This window comes from Marmota flaviventris, chromosome 6, assembly GCF_047511675.1.
Source record: "Marmota flaviventris isolate mMarFla1 chromosome 6, mMarFla1.hap1, whole genome shotgun sequence".
Taxonomy (NCBI): domain Eukaryota; kingdom Metazoa; phylum Chordata; class Mammalia; order Rodentia; family Sciuridae; genus Marmota; species Marmota flaviventris.
Genome location: NC_092503.1, coordinates 76,361,991 through 76,386,846, shown reverse-complemented (window position 1 = coordinate 76,386,846; position 24,856 = coordinate 76,361,991). Strand labels below are relative to the sequence as shown.

Below are 24,856 nucleotides of genomic sequence, written 5' to 3'. Positions count from 1 at the left end.
CCCACAAAATGTATATTTTTGTCTCATTTTTTTACTCATGGACATAAATTTCAGTGAAAATATTTTTAATTTTGGTAATTTCATTTTACACTGAATATGTATCAGGTGTTTTTACTCTGCTTCATCCTTGACTTACTCTTAATATTCAAACTAATGGAGATTAACAATGAAAAGATTATCCTATGCCTTAAATAAAAACACATTGCTCAAAGAGGACAAGATAGGATGGAGCTGGTTTTTTTGCACTTACTGCCACTTGTGGTAAGGAATTTTGTGGGCAATGATGCTTAGAGCTAATTGTTAAAAAGGATTTAGGAAGGGCCATCTCCTTGGTCCCAGCTCTGAGCTCCATCTCTCCGGCTAACTCGCCCTTACCTTCATTTTCTGAAACTGTTGTTCCATGGTACGCAGGCTTTTCTTTGCTTCTTCATCTTTACCCTCCAGATCAGCTTCTAGATTTTTTATCCTTTTTTCCATAAATTCCACTGTGTTTCTATCTACTGTATCACCAGCTGCTGATGCAGCCAATATTAAAGCAGGTAAAGAATTGGGATATCTTCTCTTCAGAATTCCTTCCATTTCCTTAACCTATTAAAATATTTTTTGAACATATGTAAGGTCACAAATATGTACAAAAATGAAGTAGTTTAATGTATAAACAGATGATTCTCAGTCATTTTTAAATCTCAAGACTGCTTGTAGCAGGCCTCTAGACTGAATCAAAGGCACAGAAGTACAAATTAATTTCAAATTCCTAGATTATCTGATTTAAAAATATCCTATGGTAGTGTCTAATTACTGGTTAATTTACAGAAATCCTTTTATAGTCACTTAAGACACACTTTCAGCCTTTCTTTTAGTAAAAACCAGTCTGAGTGCAAAGTTGTTGTTCTCCTACCTCTTTTCCCCACAGACCCCCTTATGTGATAGTGTTGTTACTAGTCATTGATTGCATGTGCACGTAACTAATATTTCAAACTCTGGCAATAAACATAGAGCTTCTTAAGCATTTGCTCATCAGCAACAATCTTGCCCCTGCTTCAACATCCCCCCCCCAAGGTCCCCTCCAAAAGAAGTTGAATCTAATTTAAAATAATTTCTTTTAATTGAGAATCAAGGCAGATTAATAAAGATTTCATTAAAAATCATCTAAAGACTAAATACTTCTCATTTCATTGATATATTATATGGTCTTTCTATAAGACAGAACTGTATCAAGAGTCCACAGAAGTTACAGCTTGGTATTATATATGACTGTGTGTATATACCTGGCATTTTAAAAGGTATTTTGGTTAAGATATCCTTGAAAAACATACATTAAAACATTAAATTTTTTGTTATTAATTTTCTAGGCTATAAGCATGCAACAAAATACACCTGAGAGGCAGATTAGTACTATGGTTAAAAGCATGTTTGGTTTGACTGTACCACCAGCTTAGGACCCTGGGTCAACTCCTTAATCTAAACCTCTTGCCTTGTGGGTAAAATGAGTATGCTAACAGTATAGTCATAAGGTGATAGAATTAAGTGAAGATTAGATGGTTTTCATCTTGGGCACCTGGGAGAGGGCCCAGCATTTACTGGGGAACTGATAAATGTTGGCTTTTATTATGAATTTTTCTAAAAAACTACCTAAGGCAAGATGAGTTGCTGGTGCTCAAAATCCTGCTTATATACTAAATATTATTCATATTAGCTATTTAAGGGTCATACCATTTGCAAAATTAATAGTAAATGCTTGCATGTTCATTGATGCACTATAAACTGGGATATATCTAGGTACAAATACTAATACCTTATTTTATCTATAAAAATTCTTAAGCTTTGTTTCCTCTGTATTAAAAATCTAGTTATTTGATGAAGTTGTAAGCATATGCAAATATATGCATAGAATACATACCACATATATTAAAAAGAACTAGATTTTCTTAAATGAATTTGTTAAAATATTTATAATTAATGTAGTCATTTAAAATTTTAAGAGAGCTGGGCGAGCCAGGCATGGTGGCACTTGCCTGTAATCCCAGAAGGCTTATAAAGGAGGATCTCGAGTTCAATGCCAGCCTCAGCAACTTAGTGAGACCCTGTCATTTAAAAAGGGATGGGCTCAGTGGTTAGGCATCCCTAGGTTTAATCCCTGGTTTTAAAAAAAGAGGGCTAGGGGAGTAGTTTAGTGGTAGAGTGCTTGCCTAGCATGCATGAAGCTCTGGAAATTATCAAAATTAAATTGAAATTTTTTTCTTTTTTTGTGATATCTTAAATTTTAGTTTTTCCTAAAAATATTATAGTTTATTTCTATCTTTAATTTTGCCTTAAAATATTCTTTGGTCAATGGGACCAATATAACTGGTATACATAGTTTAGTTTTCAGTAAGAGTTTTAAAAAATATACTATGAAATATTCCATTAAATAAAAGTGAACAAATACACATAATTTGAAATCATAAAATGTATCTAATTAGCCCTGTTTTTACTTATGCTCTATTTAGAAAAATAAATATTTATAATTGATCTGTTTCTGAATATACTGTGGTATACCTTAATTATAAAATACATATTCAGGTCTGCAATTATTAAAATGCTAAGAAAACAGAATACATAAAATCTGAAATGTACATGCAGTATTATAGCTACACAAAATACTATTAAATGATGAACGTTTTACATAGATATAATCTAAGGTGATAAAAATCAATGAATATTTTATGAAAGTGTTAATAAAAGAGGTTACTTTTATAAAACAGTGTATTTCTGGTCAATATAGATCACTATTTGAAGTCTTAATTTTGATATTTAGTATGTTTTCTTTCTTTACTGTCACACGTTCAGTTCTACAAGATTTCTCTTTAAAAAGTCATCAAATGGAGAGGTGATTTCTTTGGTCTTTTTTCTCCCATAATTTTTGATTTCTTCTACATTGGCTAATTTAAATTTGAAGCAAAATCTTGGACTACACTCACTCTAGAATATTTTTAGCTTTTCAAACCTCTTTTTTTCCTCTTCGTTTCTTGTCCCCTGAATCAAACTACTAAATCATACCTTTCAATGTAAGCAAATGTCCTGTAAAAGTAACAAAGTTTTTAATTTTCCTCCTGCTCACAAAACTAGGATAATTTTCATCCCACTGATGACCTCACAGTTTGAGATTTGTGATGGAATAATAGCCATATGTTATTGACTACAGAATCATGCTCCTTTATGAACAAGGCTGAAAATTCTTATTTTAATGTTTAGTTAAGAATATAAATGCTATATTAAGGTGTTTTTTAAACAGATGAAAAAAATAATCGTAATTTTTGGTGAAGGCAGAATTATATTAACTACAAGGCTCAAGTCATCCTCTTGCCTAAGCCTTTCCCAAGTAGCTGGGAATATGGGTATGTACCACCATGCCTGGTGGTGACATGCCTAATTAGATCCTCTGTATGATTTTAACATTTTCCAAGCATTATCAACATGTTCCCAACTCAAGGACTTTTCTTCCTGTGCTCCTCTGTCACCTATCTTTCTTTGGTCAGAAGTAGTAGTAATTTGTTTGTTTTGAAAGATATGAGGTCTGGCTATGTTGCCCAGGTTGTCCTGAACTCCAGCCACCTTTTGTCCTAGGCTCCTGAGTAGCTAGGACTACAAGTGTGTACCATTGTGCCTGGTTTATGAGAAGGAATACCTAACTCTATATCCAGAACTTTAAAATTCTGTTTCTTTCTTCTTTTAGATGTCTAATAGACCTGGAACCAAAATAAAAATTCTTTATAAAGCTATAGATTATACAGTGATTTTTAAAAATTAATGTTACTTTAAAACAAGATTCTCCAGGTTAACTACATCTAATGCAGACTCCTCAAACAAAATGCCCTGTACACAAAAATGCCTTAAGATTTACCCTTAACACATACTTGTCGCTCCAGATCTTGAATTTTTTTGGCATCACATGCTCTATCTTTTGAACGTAACTTTTGCTGAGCAGATGAATTCCCAGATTCGGCTTTCAATTTCTCAACCTGTCAATAAAGAAAGAACAGGTTAAGTATTTTTAAAACCTACCAGGAAAGGCCTGGGGGAAGCATAATTTTGGTTCATTCATTGATTAGTTCCTCAACAGACACTGAATGAGTGTCCTCCTTGAGTGCCAAGTACAGCCCGGTGCTGCTGAAGATAAAGAGGGCAAAGAAGACAAACTGGGTCTCTGCTCTCATAGTCTACTGCTTTGCAAGATAGTAGACAAGCTAATAAATCAATCAATTAGTAAATAAAATTACTTCAGAGTGTGACAAGTACTATGAAGAAAATAGTGAAAAAAATAAGAACAAAGAGTCAGAAGGGGTGGGATTACAATACCTAAGTACAATAGATAAGTGAGTCAGGAAAGGTCTTTTCTGGGGGATAGAAATTTGAGCTGAGACTTAAACAGGAAAGAACAGTGAACATGGAAAGACTGAGGCCAGAATATTCCAGGACAAGGCAATAAGTGGAACAAGGCTGGCACATGCCAAGAATGAGAAGAACTCTGGTGTGGCTGGAGGAGAGTGACTTGGGGGAGTAGGTATTAGCCAAGGCTGAAGAGGAAGGCAGGGTTCAAACTACATGGCAATCTGTCAGGCTGTGATGAGGAGCTTGCATTTATTCTCAATTCTAATCTAAAATTGACTATCTAAACCTGAACCTAAACCATCTATTTAAATTAACAGGCTTCAGATTAATAATGCAATGACACAGGGTTATATAGAACTGACAATGAGGACAACAGGGTTCATCTGCAGAAATACATCCTGAAATGGTCTATTACCTCAAGTTTCAGCTTCTCAATTTCTTCATTTGCTTCCTTAAGCCGAGCTGCATCTTTGTCCAGAAGTTCCTGATTTTCAGCATACCACTGTAACCTTTTTTGCAGACGACTGATTTCTTGTTTATGTGTTTCTTCTAAAATTTTTATTTCATATAATTTTTCACCTATAGAAAAAAATAACTCAATAACCTGATAGCAATTTTTTTAAGTATGGAAAAGAGATTTTGAATGAAAACCACTGCCCATTTAATTAAAACATTATGAAGAAATAAGAGACCTAAAATAACTGATATACAATGTAGTGTATGTATCTACTCATTATGGGAGACAAGAAACTGTATTTATAACCCAAATCTTCAATCTCAAAGTTGTTGATATGGAAATTTTGAAAAAAAAATCTATTTTTTTCTCCACTGACTTTTTTTTTTTTTTTAATAAAAGTAAAGTTGTTTTCATGGAAAACTAAAGGTTGATTAAAGAGATAAAAATGAAGAATGCCTACAGTTATATTTAAAAAGAACACTGGCAAATGTTCCTGAGTGCTTAGCATGTATTAATTTATTTACCACAATAAACTTCAAGAAAAAAGTTTTAAAACATTTAAAAAATTTTTTTAAACTCATTATCATTATTCTATTCTACAGAGGAGGAAAGCAAATGTCATTTTCTTACAAACAGGTAAGAATGGATTTCTTTGTGCATACCTTACACTGAAGCTAATGACCCTGTAGAGGAAAGATCCTTACTTTGGCAAACAAGAGTTCTTCTGATTTTTCCAGCCATGTGTTCTGCTAGCCTAAGCTCCCATCCACAGGTGCACTTAACAATGTGCTCAGGGTACACACTTAAGCAGCTTCCCTCACTTTCCAATCTTAATATCTGTGAAAGTCCAGCTCAAATGACACTCTTCTCTGAAAATTTTATTTAGCACTCCATTTCCTCGTTTAAGAAAAAATTTATGAAAAAAAGTTACAAATAAAGTTATCTGCATTCTTATCTTATACTCCCTTTTGACAGTGGAGACTGGCATTCTCTATAAAATACAGTGCAGTATTATGTGTTCATTTGGCAAATACTGAAGACCATATAATGTTTCAAACCCAGGGATAAAAAAAGACAGATCCTGCCACTGGGAAATTTGGTCCCACTGAAATGACAGACATGTAAACAACTAACTATAAAAGTTTATAAATTCAAAATCTTGATTCTTTGATTTTTGTAACTATTCCTGTTAAAGCTAATTAAAAACTTGCTAAAAAGTGTAGTACCTTTAAACATGTTTCTGAAATTACAATATACGTCAAGGAATAGTCTTAATTGTATCATTCTGAGATAGGAGGGCTCTTTGGGAAAAAGATAAAACTCTTATTAGATGGAGACCCAGATCTATACCATGACTGGCCATGCTGTCTCTTCAGTTAGATGAACAAAATCTCCAGTGTATGCTTGTACTAGATCATTTAGGACAAAAACAATCACTTGTCAGCAGATTCAAAGACCTAAGATTCAATGTACCCACGATCAATTTATAGCTAGACTACTTAACCAAGAAGATATATTCTGAACTGCAAATATCAAATGATTGACATAGGGTTTGATTTTTCACAAGTTTGCCTGGGAACCTCCACATTTCTTCCCAGGAAAATCCTATATATAGTCAGAGAGCTCTACTCTGGGTGCATCACTTTGTCTTTTCTTGGAGAGATGAGGGGTATCTGCATCCTGCCTTTGGGATGTGTATACCTTTACTTTGTTGTCCTTTAATAAATCTTTGCTTGTGCCTTGTTTTGATGCATCTTGAAATTCTTTCCAGTTGGCATAAATCAAGAACCCTCCTGGCTCAAGTTGAAGTTCCACTGGCCCCTTAGAGGGACCTCTCAGATTCATGTCCAGTGATAATTAAATTTATACTACTTAAAGATTACATTTATACTCATAATTGCTCTAAACTGTTTCAACTCAGTGTTTTACCAGTGGCATAAGCAATCTGATCTTTGGCTTGGTCCCGCTCTTTCTTCATTTTTTCTAAGTCTACTTCAAGACCTTGTTTGTCTTGCTTCAATCTTTTGATGTCTTCTAATAAACCGTATTTTTCTTTCTTGATAACAGAGAAACACAAAAGTAAATTACTTTCAAACACAACAGATTTTTGTATAGATTTTGCAATCAATCCATCAAAAATAGTGCTGTTAAATTTTTTCTAAATTTTAGTTCTGATTTTATTACTATCACCTGCCCCACCCTGAATCATGAGTAGCTTCCCAGAGCCTATTAAAATTAGCTCTAATCTTCTCAGCATAGTATTAAAGATCTTCCAATCTATTGTTCTAATTACTAGCCATATTGATGCTCATTTGCCTGAATTGCTCATCTCTTGCTGGATTGTTGCAATAACCTCCTATCTAGTCTGCTTCTTCTACCCTGAGCCACTATAGTTTATGTTCCTCAAAGTAGTTGGCAGAATTGTTGCAGTCAGTTCACATTATGGTTTGGATATGAGGGGTCCCCTAAAAGCAGGAATATTCAGAGGTGAAATAATTAGATTATGAGAACTGTAACCTAATCAGTCCATCCTAGTTTGAATGAACTAACTGGGTGGAAACTGTAGGCAGGGGAGGTGCAGCTGCAGGAGGTAGATCACTGGTAGTGTGCTTTCCTGTACTTCCCCTTTCTCTCTGCTTCCTGGCTACCATGATCCAAGCAGCCTTCCTCCACCAAGCTTGTCATGTTTTGCCTCACCTCAGGCCCAGAGCAATGGAGCTGGATGATCATAAACTAACCCTCTGAAATTATGAGCCAGAATAAACTTTTCCTCCCCTAAATTTTACTTATCAGGTATTTTGATCACAGTGAGGAAAAGCTAACACAGTTAATATCATAGCCCTAAAACACTCAGGTGGTTCTTCTTGGGATTAACACAAAGTCTTTAGCATGACTTTCAGTCACATAATCCAGCCTTAACCATGACTGACCAAATATTTTCTCTCCTTTTCCATTCTAGACACAGAGACCTCATTGGTGTTCTTTGAATACCCCCAGAACTCTCCTACCTCAAGGAGTTTGTACTTACTGCCTCTTTTGCCTACAGCATTTTCTCCCTGGATAGCCAGGTAGCTTGCTCTTCATTTTATTGGAATTTTGGCCTAAATGAAGCCTCAGGAAGGCTTACTCTGACCATCCTCTATGAAACAGCAAGCCTTATCCTGGCCCCCAGGTACAGTGTTTCATTTTCTTCACATAGCACTCATTACTTTCTGACACATTAGCTATTTATCCAAAAGCAGAATTTTATTTTGCTACTCTTTGCATGATAAATGCATAAAAAATGCCTGAGACTTTAAAAAAGCTAAATGGATTCTCAATGTCCTGTATTCCTCTCAATACTCAAAGTGCCATGCCCCATTGCTTTGCTTGACAAAAATCATATTTACCCTTCAAAACTTAGCTCAAATTCAGCTAAATGACTAGTGATAATACCCTCTTCTGTGCTTCCACAAACTTTTATACTTTTAACGTGGCATGTATTACTTTTTATTTCATGTAACATTGATTTGTGTACATGCCCCTTCTCTTTACTAGGCTAAAAGCTCAATGGAGATTAATTGCTACTGTTTACTTTATGGTACTAAGCACATGGCATGTAGTCAATAAATGTTTAATGAACCAAATCCACAACTGCTAAAACAACAACAACAACAAAAAAAAAAACCAATAAACTCTTGGGACTCATGGCAGTATACTTGGTAGCAAAATAACAAATTTTAAATTAGTACCACTTTAAAAATCTTGCAAATAAAATGAGTGTATTCATAAAACATTGTATAATCTTTTTTTATAGCTACCTTACAGATTTAACTATCATTTTAATTGTCTATGGATGTCTTTTCAGGAGCACTGATAATTGAGTTTTTGAATATTTGGGTATCTTTTTGCAAATGCCTTGTTTAATTAGTTTAATTTAGAAATGTTCTCTAGGAGTTCTTACTTGATAGAATTACATAATGCTAGAATCCAAAGGATCTTTAAACGTTTCGAGTTTAAGTCTGGCAATCAATGCTTAAATGGGTGTCCACTCTGGGCCTGCATATATCCAGGGATGGAAACTGCCCACCTTCAAGAAAACCTGAATGCCTCAAGTTAATCTTGTGGGCCATAGGTAGGTAGTACTACTTTCCTTCTCCTTTAACTCATTATGCAGACATTCAGAGGTCTTTGTCTGACTTAATCTTCCACGGCTCATATTTTCCCACTCATTTCTGCTTCCCAGAAAGGTAACACATTCCTAACTCAGGGCTTTTTCATTTACTCTTATACCTGGCTAAAGACACCATCTAAAGACTCCACCTCAGCATGATTGGCTGCTGCTTCTCTTAAGCTCTCAACTCACATCTTTTTCAGAGAGCTTCCTTGTCCCCATTATTAAAGGCTGCCTTACCTCTACCTTGCTTCTCATTATTGTTTTAATTTTCTTCAAAGCACTAATTTCTATCTGTAATTATTTGTGTACTTAATGCCTATCTTCTCCATTAGCTTATAAGTTCTTCATGAGAAGTGGAGACAGAAAAATTTTCTTGGCATCTCAGTCTCTAAGTAATGTATGTATATACAGAGTGATTAGATACACAGGTAGATTGATTGGAATTTTTTCTAACTCCACTATTTTGCTTAAAGATGTGGTCCTTTTTTAAAAAATTCTTAAAAAATTATTATTTATTTTTGCATTACAATTCTTAATACACCTTTTAAGATATCCTGAGTATATTGTGAAAGTTGCTGATACCAAGATGAAATTGTTCTTGTCAGGCCCAGACAAAAGTAGTGTCGGGAAATAAATAAAGGGGTAAGGGCTCATGTCTGAGACAAGGACTTTTGCAAAAAATCAAAAACAACCATTAGAAATTCCTTCATCTTCTATGTGTAGCCATGCCTGTGCAAGCCTCACATATATCACATAATTATGTAACAAAGTTTAACTGTAGTATTCTTTAAGACTGCAGAAATTCAGATAAGGTACTTTCCACAGGAGATAATTGCCCAGCAACAGCATCTCCACTAATGAGCTCATGCCTCAGGTCTCCAAGACCAATGAACTTTAAATCCAAGTAAGTTACTTGGATTTCTCCTCTTTGAATTTCAAAACTACTCCTTCCCTGGGTTCAATCCCCAGTACCCCAATCAATCAATCAAAACTTCCCCTTTCCTCAACCTCTTTGAGTAGTCATAGTTTACTATGAATATATTTCCATTGCAATGCTCTGCATGTTCCAAATAAACTTAATTCTTTATTAAGGAATCTTTCTCTGTGTTGTTTAGCATGACAATACTTAGCTGTTAAAGTTCAGGCCTTGACAGTGCAGTGGTGCACACCTGTAATCCCAGAGATTGGGGAGGCTGAGGCAGGAAGATGGCAAGTTCAAAATCAGCCTCAGCAATTTAGTGAGGCCCTAAGCAACTCAGCAAGACACTGTCTCTACATAAACTACATTAAAAAAAAAAGGGCTGAGAATATGGCTCAGTGGTTAAGAAACCCTGGGTTCAATCCTTAGCATAAAAAAAAAAACAAAAAACAAAGTTTAGGCCTTGTGGTTACTGAACCGGAGACCTGAAGAGCAAATACTTTTACTGCCAGGTTTTTACTCCTCTTTATTTTTTGGCCCCCTAGAGATTTTCCTTACTTTTGTGTTATTTACTATATTTTATCCAGTACTTTTTTTGGGTATTTTGGTGGAAATTCAATCTTTTTAATTTGTCATAAAAATGTTCAAAACAGAACTTTTAAAAAGGTCCCTAAACAACAATTTTTGAATGAAGACTGTACTATATTATAGTATATTCTTCCAACCTTTCATCTAAAGTATGGCAAAACTAATTTGTTTTAACTTGATAAATTTTTGAGGCTCACTAATAAAGGGTAGTAGGTATCCAGTCATTTATTTTTTTTTCAGTCATTTATTCTTTACACCAATGTGCCTAATCATTCTATACATGCATGCACATATGCTTCTGAAGTTCCCTCATGAATTCATATATGAAGGTGCATTTTACATGCTACAAAAATCTGTTAAACATCAATTATTAAATTATGTTACATTTAGATTTCTAAGTGACCCAATTGTACAATAAATTTCTTACTAAAAACTAGTACATAATTTAAATTTTTCTATTTACATAATCATTCGAACAGATTGAAAAGGTTTTTTCAGTTTAGTGCTGTGCCTTTTTATGGGAGGGGAGGGGAGAAGTAACTCTACGCAGGATGTTTGAAAAATGTGGCAGAGTGGCTTTGTTAAAAATTATTGGGTGCTATAAGCATATAGTTCCTGGGGACACATAAAGCATGTAAGTATACAATACTTCTGTTTAAAACAGAACTAGTTTTGATATAGTTTCATGTCATAAACACCTGATGAAAGAAGATCCTATCTAAACATACAGTATTATGTTGATTGCGCTAAAGTTAAGGTTACATGTAAACTAAATGCTAATCAAATATTTGCTCTTAATTTTTATTTTATTTCTTTCCGGTACTGGGGATAGAATAAAGGCCTCATGCCTGGTAGGCAAGTGCTGAGCTACATTCCTAGTCTCTGAATTTTAAAATGGCATAAATTTACAAACTGTCTTATGGTTTATACATAAGGTGTCCCCAAGTGAGACAATGCAAGAAAGTCTGCAGGTGAAATGACAGAGTTATGAGAGTTGTTTTAACGAGTGTATTAATCCAATAGGGATTAACTGGGCAGATAGGATGTAGCAGGAGGAAATGGGTCATGACTTTGGGGTATATATGTTTTCCCTGGTGAGGAACTCTTTGCCTCCTGGTTGTCATGTCCTGAGCGGCTTTCCTCTGCTACATCTTCCACCACGATGTTCTGCTACATCTGACGCACACAGCTATGGAGATGGCCATCTATGGACTGAGACCTCTGAAACTGTGAGCTCCAAATAAACTTTTCCTCCTCTAAGTTTTCTTATGCTTACAGTAGTGAAAAATTTAAACAAATACCTTACTCATCTAAGTATTATAAAAACAGGGTTTTTTTTGACACATGTAGGGATTCTTATAATGATCTTTACTGTCACTAATAGTTAAAATCCTTATGCAACTTACCTGTTCCACCCGTAGTTCTGCTAATAGATCTGTAAAACTCTGGTTTCTGGTGGGTTCTGAATCTTCAACTGCATGAGACAGGAATCGACTTCTGTGTATCTGTTCTCTAATTTATTTTTAAAAAAGAGATCTCTTTTTTATAAGGTACTCCTTTAAATACAAAATATTATACTCTAAAAATTAAATACTAACCAATATTGGAATTTACAAATCACTGAAGATAAAAATTTCATTTAATTTAAAGGTTAAAATACTAACCTATAAAAACAGAAGTATACTTTAAGGGAAATGCTTAATTTCATCTAAAATAATTGAAATCCTAAAATTATTGGTTTATTTGTAATACAAAAATATTTTCTCCCAATTTTCAGAGGAAAAAAAAATCAGTGGTGCAAAAAAAAATGTGCTGGCTGTTAATTTTCTTTGGTGTTAAGATACTCTTTGTCCCACTGTTCTACACTCCTTTCTGTGGAACAAAAATTGCCAATTTTATTCATGGAAACCAAAAAAACCAAACATTACTATTTAGACCTCAGATTCAATTTTTCTGTTTTTCCAGATACATTATATAAAGAGTTTAAAAATTTATATAAGACCACCAAGCTCTAGTACACTAAAGAAACTATTTCATCATGAAAGTTCACTTAGAGCTTAGCTTTGGCATCCTACAATAGTTCTTTTTACAAGCCAGGTAGTGTAAGATGTGACAATTTAAAACTCGTTATGGAAACATCTAGAAAGAAAGCAAATATAACTGCTTTCATGTATTAGAACTGTGCTAATCATCATACTTGGCTTTGGTTATACTACCCAGAAAAAATGGGCATTTTTAATTTTTTTAATTTACACAAAGGTGTCCTGTTTTGCAACCCATGTGGCTGCTAGTGTTGTCTGCTATGGGGTGTGCCTTCTTCGACTTTACATGAAAGACCAATATGAGCTAATGGCAGCCATGCCTTTTTTGCCCCAGGCTCATCTAACAACCACTATAATGGAAGAAGACTATGAATAAACATAGTCAACTTATAATATTTATGATCAAAGAAATTTTTCCTAATAATAGTCCTGTCTGAGTGATTTAGTGTTTATATATAATAGTGTACAAATACTAATCATTTGCAAAAAGAAGACAGCATCTTAGCTTTTCCATATTTGTGGGTTCAGCATTTTTACTTAATATTTTAAAGCTGGAAGTAGTAACATTCAAAAGAGCTTATAATCAGAAATATGAGTAGGGAGGTGCTGGTACTCTATTGCCTTCTGTGGTAAGTGTTCACTGATATCAACTCACAGGTGTCTCCTCCTCTGGAGAAATGCCCTCAACCAAATGGTAATCCCTAGCTCAGTGGATATCTCCTACTCCTTCCCAGGGTCACCCAGTAAGTGCCTGAGGATGCCCTCTGGTACAATCTATTCTCCCGAGCTTCCTGGAGGAAATAGAATGAAGCCAGGCTCCATCCAGTAGAAATCATATTCTTACCTACTTTCTCTCTCCCTTTCCCAACTTGTCTCTCTTGTTCCCCTTTTCTTGAGGATAAGTTATTCCACAGCACATCACCTTCACAATGATCTCCATCTTAGGTTCTGTTTCTACAGAGCCTGATTTAAGACTGAAGTGATCTTGTGGACTTGCATCTCAGGCTTAATGACTGATCAAGAGAAACACTATCTTCAATTTTCTGAAAATGATGTCATACTCAAGTATGAATATGTTGAAATAGTACTAAAATATGTACTAGTCATCCAATATGCAAAAATTACTAAACTGGACATCAGTGTATAAATAAAAATAAATGTGAAAATAAGTAAATATTATTTCTAAGTAAAAACTAGTATATTATTAACATACTAATGCTTACAATGAGTATATTTGATTGTAAGAGTTTTAAAAGGACTTACTTTAAGGAGGCTAACTCACTGAATAAACTCTGGTTTTCCTTAAACATTCGCTCTTCATTTTTCTTGTTTTGGTCTTGGAGATCTTTCACTTGATTATATAAACGTTCATTTTCCTTTTGAAAAACAGAAAATTGCATTTTAGTTAAAAGTCAGTAGTACTTATATAATATACTTGTAATAGATAAATCTTTTAAATATTTTTATCTTTTAAATTTCTTTGAGTATGTAAAATCTTTTTCAAATATTTTACATTGTCTTAGAAGAAGACTTTGTGTCTAAAAACAATTATTTCCAAAATGTTTAAAATGCTTGGCTGAAAAGCTGTGAAATTTCATAAAGCTTAAGAGCTCAGTATCTTTATAACACACTGAATTTCAAGGGGTAAGTGAGAGGGTCTCTGAAGGTATCATAACATCCCAACTGTGTTGGCCAGGGAAGGAAGGCCCAGTGGGACACTGTATCCTATTGTTTCTGTCCTGAAAGCCGGGGGTGGGGTAGGGGGATCAATCCTGGAAGACTCTGGAAGGCTAGCTTCCAGCAGTGAGATAATCAGACAGTCGGATGTATCCATAATGGGTATTCATTCCTATATCTGAAACTGATAAGAGTTAAAGACCTAGTGTTTCTGAAAGTTGTCAGGACAAGGCAGAGCAAAGAACAGACCCATTTAACATTGGTGTTTGAGCTAAAGAATGACTCAAACCAGCTGAGATCAGAGGGAGAAGAAAAAGTTCCAACTGGCATTTAAATTCTCTAACTTACCAATCTCTTTAAAATTAAGAATGTGATAAAAACTAAGGGATTTTGAAGATTCAGTGAAAATTATGGACTATCTGTGTCTTAGAATAGTGCCTGGAAGATGGCACTTACATATGTACATAATTAATGATACCCTCCAAGTGCCCAGATAATATTGTATCATCTTCATGGGAGAGATGGTTGACATCCTTTGGGTCTCATGAAATATTATAAATTCCTGCTTTATATGGCAAGATTAGAGGGCAGATAAAGAATCTGAACAGTTTTCACTCACAGATGCAGTGTGTTTGATAAAATCTATTTAGAGTGAATCATAGGTGTAGCAAAGTTTTTGTTAGAATCTGTGTGATAATGCGTGGTTCAGTGCTCATATGCTAGGCATCAACGGAGACAAATGTAATAAATGATGAGGAGATGTGGAGAGGAATAGGGAAAAAGTGGATGGGAGACAGGGAAGGAGGATACAGTTCATGCTAGAGATCACTCAGCCTTCCTTATCTATTAGGGCAGCATTACCAAGATTCCATTACACATCACAGACATGTGCCTTTGTAAACAGGTCTTCTCACAGTAAACCAAAAAAACTGTTACCTTCAGGGCCTTACCAACTGATTTCAGATTCATATTTCTGAATATAAGAGCAAACTAGCCAATATTTTTACAATGAAGCATTATTGGAAACTAAAGAAAAATATGATAGTTTCTAAGGAACATGGCTATTAAGACAAGTAATTGATTACTCTACGCCAGGCTAAAAGTGTACCTACTAGAAGCTAAATTATACTGTCTTATTTGATTTTACCATTACCTTATGAGGGAGTACTATTACTGTTATCCCTCTTTCACCAATAAAGAATCCAGCTTAGAGAGGTAAGGGGATTTTCCCATGTGTGTACTCTTAGTGGCAGAACTAAAACTCAAAACCAGGCACTTTGAATCTAGAACCTATGTGCTTAGCCACTAATTCTGCCACTTTAGTCAGAAATAACTAAATAGTCTAATTATTACATGGGCACAGAAATATTTTAATATGCCTCACTTTTATAATGTAAGGATTAAAAGCAAATCTGCCATATCCTAAAGAATTGCCATACCTGTTGATATCCTTGAAGAAGTGTCTCTTGTTCTTGTATTTCTTTTTGGATTTGCTTCAATTTTTCTCCAGTGACAGGATCAGTTATGTCTCCAAAATGTAACCATCTTTGTTTTCTGTTTGTTTCTTCAAAGCCACTTAACTTTGAGAAAATGCAGAAATTGTTTTATTTGGGAAGGGAAATGATGCAGCGAGAAGTTAAGAAGAATAATAGAAAACACCAAGTGCTTAGACCTAAACTGTTGTAGAATACTGACCACTCTGGAATGTAATATAACTATAGTTAAATCATCAGTGATGTTTTGTGCTGATGTCTCTGGTAAGTGAAGGATCAGAAATGTTAGAGAAATTCTCAGAATCGAGAACTTCCATATACCTTCTTGAAACTTAAGATTTCTCTGAGGGTCACAATGAACTAACAGATTTGTTTTAAAAAGGACTGCTAACAGAAGAAAGTCAATTAAAATTTAGACCCCTCCCTGCTGTGGTTCAATTTACACTCTTGTAAGGAAGTACACTCTGGCACCATTTCCATATCTTCTATAGCAAACACAACAATTTAACAGAGCCCAAATCAAGGATGATAGTGTGTTTAGCAAGGAGTACAGGGTTTTTCTTTTTTAATAAATAAAAATAAAACAATGTGTTAGTACCTTGGCTTGAAGAATATAATTTTCTTGATTCAATTTGAGTATCTCTTTTTCTTGCTCTCTTTTTTGTTCTTCCAACTTACTTTCTAGTTCTTTTTCTTTTTCTGAGAATATGACTTTAATTTGCTCAATTAGGGCCTGTGCGCCCCTCCATTTCTCCTCTGCTTCCTGAACTCTTTTAAACATGAATGATTCTTTCTCCTTGTTTTCACCACAGTATCCTGAAGAATCCTTTTAAGGAAAAACATTACTTCATTATAATGGTTTTACATACAAAATTCAAACACTGGTACTTGTAAAAAAAAACAAACAAAGACACAAAGAATAAAAATAACAGGACTAATAATGCTCTGTTACATAGAATAGCATCAAGAGGGCTTAGAATATCAGTCTTGAAGGAAAAGAAATTTCACATTAATATTGTTATTTTTATATATTAGCACATTAATCATATATAATGGATTCAATGTGGTATTTCCATATATGTATATAGCATGCACTAATACACATTGTTATTTATTTATTTAATTTCCCTTGTGCATACTTATTTGATCCCTCATTTGTATAAATGCTTATTATACTGTAATTAGTCGTTTTTTAATTGTTTTTTAAAATACAACAGCAGAATGCATTACAATTCTTATGAAAAATTATGCTGTATATGTTTAATATCTTTGTATATAAAGTATGTTCACGCCAATTCATGTCTTTATACATGTACTTTTTTGCATTACAATTCTTACTACACATATATACCACAATTTTTCATATCTTTGTTTGTATATAAAGTATGACACCCAATTCATGTCTTCATACATGTACTTTGGATAATGATGTCCATCACATTCCCCCCATCCTTGCTAATCCCCTGCCCCCTCCTTTTCCCTCCCACCCCTCTTCCCTATCTAGAATTCAATTTAGTTTTGAAATGATTTTAGAATGAAAAAGTTATAAATTCAATGTGAAATTTAATACCTACAGTCTGAAGCTGAACATAAGAATCAGCTGCTGTATGATCTTCAGACTTGCAATCTTCACTTTTGTGAGTCAGTTTATTCAAATTTGCAGGCTTGATAAGTTTTGTTCCAGATAAGATATCTAAATATTGCAAACAATGGATAAAAATGCCACAAATGTAAAGTTGATGTGCATTCAGCAATTATGTAACAATAAATATGAAAACAGTAGGAACATTAAGATAAATGGAGAATCTCCAAACAGGCTGATGAACAACAGGGCAACACAGCTGTGTTCACTGATAATTGTGCTCAAAAGAACTGACACCCTTAATAAACATTCTTCTCAATGTGACACAGATGGCTAAATGGCCCAGAACACATCACATAGCAAATGGAGCTAAATAAATGTGAGGAGACTGAACTGGGATAACTTCATGCTTTATTACTTTTAAATAAGTTATTCTTTTAAATATGTACAATAAGGAGTAATAATTTCTAAATGATGAATCCAAGAGCATAAAACACCTGATAACATTAAGAATTTTAGTTCAAATTAATTGTGCCTTTTAGAAACAATATATAACAAGATATTACATTATCAATAAAACAAACTACATGGAGGACTTTACAACAGTTAACCTAAATCTGATTTTAAAAAGTTAATAACACTGCTATAATATCATAGTAACATATCAAATCAGAAAAAAGTGATTAATGTATATTCTGATTCAATATTTGCCTTCAAGTTAACTTATGAAAGCCTAAAGAGCAGAAATAATTCTAAGGCCAATATATCACTCAGCTAATAATTAACAACATTTAGGGGAAATACTTAGACAGGATCTTAAAGCCCATATTCAAGTATTACAGATCCTGAACACTCAATAAACATTATCTGATTGCCTTAGAGGTAAATGAAAAACTCAGAATTTATAAGAATTTCTTCAAGATGCTAATATTTTAAATGTACAGCTTACTTTTTCATTAAATTATTATACATGTGCTTCATATCAGACCAGGTAGCTATGAAGAGGTTGTTGTGTTCACACCTGTAGTCTGCCAGTCTTTTTACATCAAAGGGACAACCTGGATGCCATTAATATTGGAGGTTTGAAAATGAATCAGAGGGCTTGGAAGTCAAATAGGGATGTTCCCAGTGAGATGTGGCTATGAAAATATCTCATTTTAGTAAATAAAAAAATGTGAGTTTAGAACAGCAGGTATACTGTAATTTAGAAAGACAAGGTAGGTAGGTGGGTTAGGTGGGTTAACTACATCAATATCTATATTCAGTGGCTGAGAAGCTCACCTTTGATTGACTGATTTACTAGAAACTGAACCCAGGGGCACTACTAAGCTGTATTCCCAGACATTATTATTATTATTATTATTTTAAGTTCTAGGTGGACACAATATCTTTATGTGGTGTTCAGGATCGAACCGAGTTCCTCACGCATGCCAGGTGAGTGCGCTACCACTTGAGCCACATCCCCAACCCTTCTTAATTTTGAGACAAGATTTTGCTAAGTTCCTGAAGCTATCCTTAAACGTTCAATCCTCCTGCCTCAGCCTCCCGAGTTGCTGGGATCACAGGCATGTGCCACCATGCCGTGCTTCTTACAGATTTAAGTATAAATAAGTCTAATATACCATTTAAAGAGAATGTGTAAAGTGTGATATCTTTCTTATAAAATGTTTTGTCCATTTATCCATGTCTACCTGTCCCCTTCCTTCCATTTGCTCATTCACACTTCTTTTAAGATATCAGAGTGAGAAGTCTGGAATCACATTCACCTGGCATGACACCAGTGTTTCTGAGAAATTCTAAATTATTGCTTCTTCCTTTTTACTTTCTTACACTTTTGAATTTTAAATAGGAAAGTTTTCCTTTCATGAAAATAAAAATTAATCTAAAAATAAAGACACAGGAGTTAAGAGTCAAAGAAATACAGAATAAAAAGAGAAACAACCATATGGCAGTTACTGCTAGTTGCTGATCTCTTCTTCCTTCCTATTAATAGAGACCAGTTTTAGTCCTAGGCAGTAGTGTGTTCAGTTAAACATATATGACTCCTTAAACTCTATGCAACTGAGGGTGGCCACAAGATCAAAGTTCTGGCCAATAGATGGGAGCAGAAGTTTCCTACGTGGGGCTTTCAGGAAAGTGATTATTTTCCCAATTAAGAAGCTGACAATTTGACTGCCATCTATTTTTTCATTCTACTTCATGGACAGGGCCTGAAGGCTAAACTACCATTTTGTGAGAATGAAGATAGGTTCTATACTATGGATTTTCTAATAGGAAAAAAGGGATCTGGTTTCCTATACAGCTGTACTAGCTCTGAACTGCCTATCTCTGTACTCTCTGTTACATGAAAATGAGAACCCTTTTATTTGGTTAAGCCCCATTAATTAGGCTTCTTTTTCATTTTAAATGATGTTGATTCCAACTGCAATTTCTATTCTTTTGGAATATTAATCTCTGAGTCTGCTTCCTGGAGAACTCACCTGTGACAACAACTATTCCAAAAGAATAAAACTTCTGTGTAAAATTAACCAAGTGCTGTAGGCAATTCTTCAATAAACTATAATTATTTTAAAAAGTACTTTTTCTCATTAAAAATATTTAAGTATAATACCAGTCCCGGTCCACCATTATACTTTAATGTATTTATTTTTATTTTGGTATGCACTGTAAAACTTTGAAATATGGAAAAATAAGTTCATTACTTAACTTTACTCATAAAGTATTGTTGCATTCATCTATCATTCCCCTTGTTTCTTTCCCACTCACTGTGATATTACTTTTGTCTTCATTCTTAGGGATGTCAATATAGTAATTGGTGATCCTTTCAGTGCCTTAGCTTTTTATTTCTTCAACTTCTGTCCAATCAGTACTCACTCCCATTGACATAGTCCAAGTCTCTGTATCACCTTTAAGACAACCACTTCCTAATCTGTCTTAGCAGTCTATTGGGCAATTACTTTATCTTTTTTGCTCCTACAACATCCAATTCCTCTTTCCCATCTTCACTTCATCTACTGACATTTTCTATTTCTCAGAGAAAACTGGAGCAATCAGAAGAAAACATCCACATTCTCTTAACCACACAGATCCACTTACCAGCATATATTCTCCCTCCCTGTCTGCTTCCACAGTTCCCAGAAGGTAGGAACTACACACGTTCCTATCTAATGCCAATCCTTTCACATGCACCATTAGAATTCTTCTACTCAAGGATACTGACCTGGCAATTATTCCCTCTCTCTACTACCTCTCTACAATTCTTTCCTTTCTACTTTATCTTTCTTAATAGGATACAAACATACTATCATTTCTCCCATTAAGAACAAAGCAAAGCAAAACAAAAAACATCTCTTGATCACACCTCCCAAATCACCTACTCTCCCATTTTTTGGACTGCCTTTTATAGCAACTTTCCTCCAGGGTGTTCTTTGACTTGAAGCATTAACTCCACTCTCCCTATTCCCTCCTACTGCTATTCAATTTGTCTTTCATAGTAACCTCCCCACTGAAACTGCTCTTCTACTGTACTGAGGACCAGCTCCTTACTAAAATCAAAGACCAATTCTGAGTCCTCACCTTTCTTTACCTGTTGGCAGCAAATGACAGAGAAGAAGCCTTCTTATCTTAATACACTTTCTTCACTTGGTTTTCAGGATTTTCCATGTTGTCAGGTCTCCAACCCCACAGTCTCCTTTGCAGGTTCTTACTCTTCTTCCTGATCTATTAAGTTTAGCATGCCTATGCCTCTGGCCTTGGTTTGCTTTTTTCTTTTTAGTTATCTCTGGTATTCTCACAGTGAGTTTCTTGACTTAAAAAACCATCTCTATTATTTTTTTTGACAACTCCCAAATAATACCTACAGTCCATACTTCACTCGTGAACTCCAGACTTTTATATCTACTTCCTTATCTCTGCTTGCATGTCAAATATACATCTCAAAATTTATCATTTCAAAAGCCAAAACTCCTGGTCTTTTTTTGGCCACAAATCTACTTTACTATAGCTTTCCCCATTCCAGATAGTAACTCCATTACACCAGTTGCTTGGGCCTAAAACTTTAACAACCCAAAAGTAGTTCTTCAGATTACTGGCTCTGCCTTCTAAGTATATCCTTATCTATCACCGTCACTGCCACTAACCTGGGTAAAGTCCTGTAATTTCCTGTACATCACATCTTCCAGAAAAGCAATGTAGATCTTTAACAGTATTTCTCCCATAAGAAACAAGGAAAGTAAAATAATATACGATAGGCACAGAATTCTATTTTGAAAAGAATACACTATTACCTTTTTTCCTAGCTTGACTTGAGGTGGAAATGGATCTCAAATTCTTGCCTCTCCCAATGTCCTTTGAAGTTTTCTTTTCAAAGGTAGAAAACATCTTGAGTGGTGAACTGGGTTTGCCACAGCCTGAGCTCCTAACGGATGCATATAATCCACTCTGGGGTTTTCTTTTAAGCAAAGGAGGTGCACTTCTGGCCTTCTTGTATGGCACTTGTTTACCAGTTACAGTCCCTTCTCCAGAACTGAATTGAGATCTAAAAGTCTGTATACAATGAACACAAACTCTTTAGTGTCTAAATAAACTTCAATTACTGTTGTTAATGAACACTTAACAGATGGCAAAATAATAGTAATTATCAAATAATATAGTTTGCAAAAAGCAAATTAGTAAAGTTCTCTAAAATTCATCAGAATTTAAGCATTTAAAGCATATGTTCAAAGTTAGTATTAAAATGAAGTAATGCAAATAAATAAAACGGATTAGCTTGCCTGAAAGCAAGACATGATTACCAAGATGAAAATAGAAGAACATATTTTGAAATGACATTTGAAAACTTATTTTTCTTTTGTTTAGACTTTCTTAGATGCTTTAAAAATTGTATTAATACCCTCCCTTATTCCAAAAAGAATGAGATGATATATAATACACAATTCAAAATTATAAATAGAATACATGTAGAATATCTGGACCATGAAAATTATAAAGCAGAAAAGATAAAAAAAGAGACAAATGAACAGTGAGGTGTAAATTCCTTTAACTCCTGTAAAATGCCAACTTAGATATCTAAGTGCAAACTATGGAAAAGACTGAACAATAAGCACTATACTGATGAATAAACTTTATTTTCTTAAACTATTCAAATTCTGGACTATATGTACTAACAAGATACAAAAGTATAAAGAATAGCTAAGAAAGCTAATATTATAATTATAATGGTTTTTTGAACTGGGGAAATGGCAGGTGGTGGTAATAAATATCACCCTCACTCAGAATCTTCTGTGGGGGTTAGTATGTAATCAACCCCACTAGCTTATACTTATTTTTAGTATTTATATGCTTTACATAACTTCATTTTTTAAAAAATATTTATTTTTTAGTTGTACACAATATGTTTATTTGTTTTTATGTGGTGCTGAGGATCGAACCCAGGGCTTTGCATGTGCTAGGCGAGTGCTCTACCACTGAGCCACAACCCCAGCACATAACTTCATTTTTCAATACAGCAAATCAGTTTAGATTATAAGCACTTACTTTGTTCGTTTTGTCATCCCGAGGTAATAATGAAGTATCAACAGATATTTTTTTCTTCAAAATATCAAGGTACATTTTATCAATGTGTTCTTCCATAGCAGTTACCACTGGACAGCTATTTTTCATACTTTCATTTGTTGTCTTTTGTAAAATCACGTTCTCATTTTTGTCAAAATATCGGTTCACGTGTCTTGGGTCTTGAGACATAATATTTGCATTCATCTTAAGGGGTAAAGAGCTAACATATTCTGCTTCTTTACTATCAGTCACTTTCTTAGAACTATAAACAAAAACAGGATACAGAGAATAAACTCCATGTAACACAATTCCTCAAATATTAGTTATACACACAGAGATATACACACTATAAGTTGCTGACTATCCAAATTAAGTTACAAATGTTAAATATATTATTTACAATTCTGGTTAACATAGGATACTCACATAGTATCACATAACTGTTTTTAATTTCAGATCATTTTCATGCAGCAGAACAGAGTACTATGCAGTATAATATATAAGTGACTGAGACCTACCTTAAAGAAAGGCCACATCAAACAAGACTGAGATTGTGCTTTTGCTTAAGAAAAACATAATATAAGTTTAAAAATGAACTTTTTGTAATGAACCTTTTGTCCATAGTTTTTTATTAAGTCAGCATGCATTTGAAGCAGAAAAAACATTTACACATTTCTGGAAGAAACTAAAGAGGTAAGTATAATTTATGCCAAGAAGACAGTATAAACACTAAGAAGCATAAAATGTAATCATAATATGGACATTTTTAAAGCAGAACAGAAAAATCACTAGATTTTAAAACCATTTCTGTATTTTAAACTACTTAAATGAAACAATTCAAATGGAAATGTACTAAATTTGGTTAAATACCAGAAAACTATGGGGACTCCAAAAAGTGAGAATTGTTTTTCTCAAATTATTTAATCATAATCATAGTCAATTAAGTCATTTAATTTTATAATTAATGAAATAAGATTCAAGAAAAGTTTAAGAGGCTACCAATTTCCCAAATATGGACTGGCTTCCTAGTAATTGCTAAACTTAATTGTTGAAATCATCAGAATATGTAATAGTGCTTTCCTTCTTCACAGCAGCAGAACCTAATCAAGATTGTTTTCCATTCTTGTTGGGTATTAAGTAAATAATACTTCCTTGCTACTTTTCATCTAGATGGTGCCTGTCACTAGTTCTTGCCTTTGGAAATGTAAATGCTAGGATGATAAGAGATCAATGCAGTGGCTTAGTGGTCAGGTTGTGGGTGGGAGGAAACTGATAGCAGAGTCTGAAGATCTGTTTTACAGTACAAAACACGTGCTAAACTGTCACCTACAACAGCTTATAAAGAAGAGCTTCTTTACCTACTAAACCTGGAGTACTAAGATAAATGGCTGGATAGAACAGATTTTACTCCTGTCTACTACTGGCTGCTTTCACTTAATAAGATATATAAAAAAAACAGATGAGCTCCACATAGACTGGTCTGGTTTATAAGGAACAATATAAGGGAATAGACAAGAGTCTAGAAACTTGGGGCCCACTGGATTCACTCTGTCTGTCTGGACCCATAAAATAAAACTCAGCGTTGATAAATGGTATAAGAAATGAGGTTTTATGAGACATCTCAGTCAAAAAGAATTCATCAGTCTCTTGGCAATGAAGATATCCATTTCACATTTAAGGTTCTATTTCCCAAAATATCCAAAGAGCTGCAAATAAACTGAGAGCAAAACCAAACAAACAAAAAAGAGTTTCAAGGAACCCTAGATGTAAAGCAGATTTAAAACCTTTGTCTAGCAAAGAACTTTAAGTGCAATTACTGGCATATGGATCTAACTGGAATCAAACAGATCAGAAGGTTACTAAAAACTTTCTGAAATCACACAATCCTATTTGAAACAAAACAAAAATGCAAAATGTCAGCCACTGGGAGCACTAAAACTACCTATAGGCAGGAAATGGATTGAGAAAGCAATGTAGCCCCCAGGATGGGCACCCGGTCCTCACAAAACCTACTTTGG

At 34.2% G+C, this 24,856-nt stretch overlaps 1 protein-coding gene across 5 annotated transcripts in view; it reads right to left on the bottom strand.

Moving 5' to 3' along the window:
* Positions 1 to 24,856, bottom strand: part of Cep162 (centrosomal protein 162) — an 89,068-nt gene that overhangs the window by 30,420 nt on the left and 33,792 nt on the right. For all 5 annotated transcript variants that reach the window (XM_071613228.1, XM_071613232.1, XM_071613231.1 and 2 more), the window contains exons 13-23: positions 22,821 to 23,100; positions 21,572 to 21,830; positions 17,278 to 17,396; positions 16,302 to 16,529; positions 15,650 to 15,790; positions 13,797 to 13,909; positions 11,898 to 12,003; positions 6,758 to 6,884; positions 4,787 to 4,950; positions 3,897 to 4,001; positions 376 to 588 (exon numbers count right to left, since the gene is read on the bottom strand). In XM_071613228.1, the coding sequence (XP_071469329.1) occupies positions 376 to 588; positions 3,897 to 4,001; positions 4,787 to 4,950; positions 6,758 to 6,884; positions 11,898 to 12,003; positions 13,797 to 13,909; positions 15,650 to 15,790; positions 16,302 to 16,529; positions 17,278 to 17,396; positions 21,572 to 21,830; positions 22,821 to 23,100 (1,855 nt within the window). The remainder of the gene's footprint in view (positions 1 to 375; positions 589 to 3,896; positions 4,002 to 4,786; positions 4,951 to 6,757; positions 6,885 to 11,897; positions 12,004 to 13,796; positions 13,910 to 15,649; positions 15,791 to 16,301; positions 16,530 to 17,277; positions 17,397 to 21,571; positions 21,831 to 22,820; positions 23,101 to 24,856) is intronic.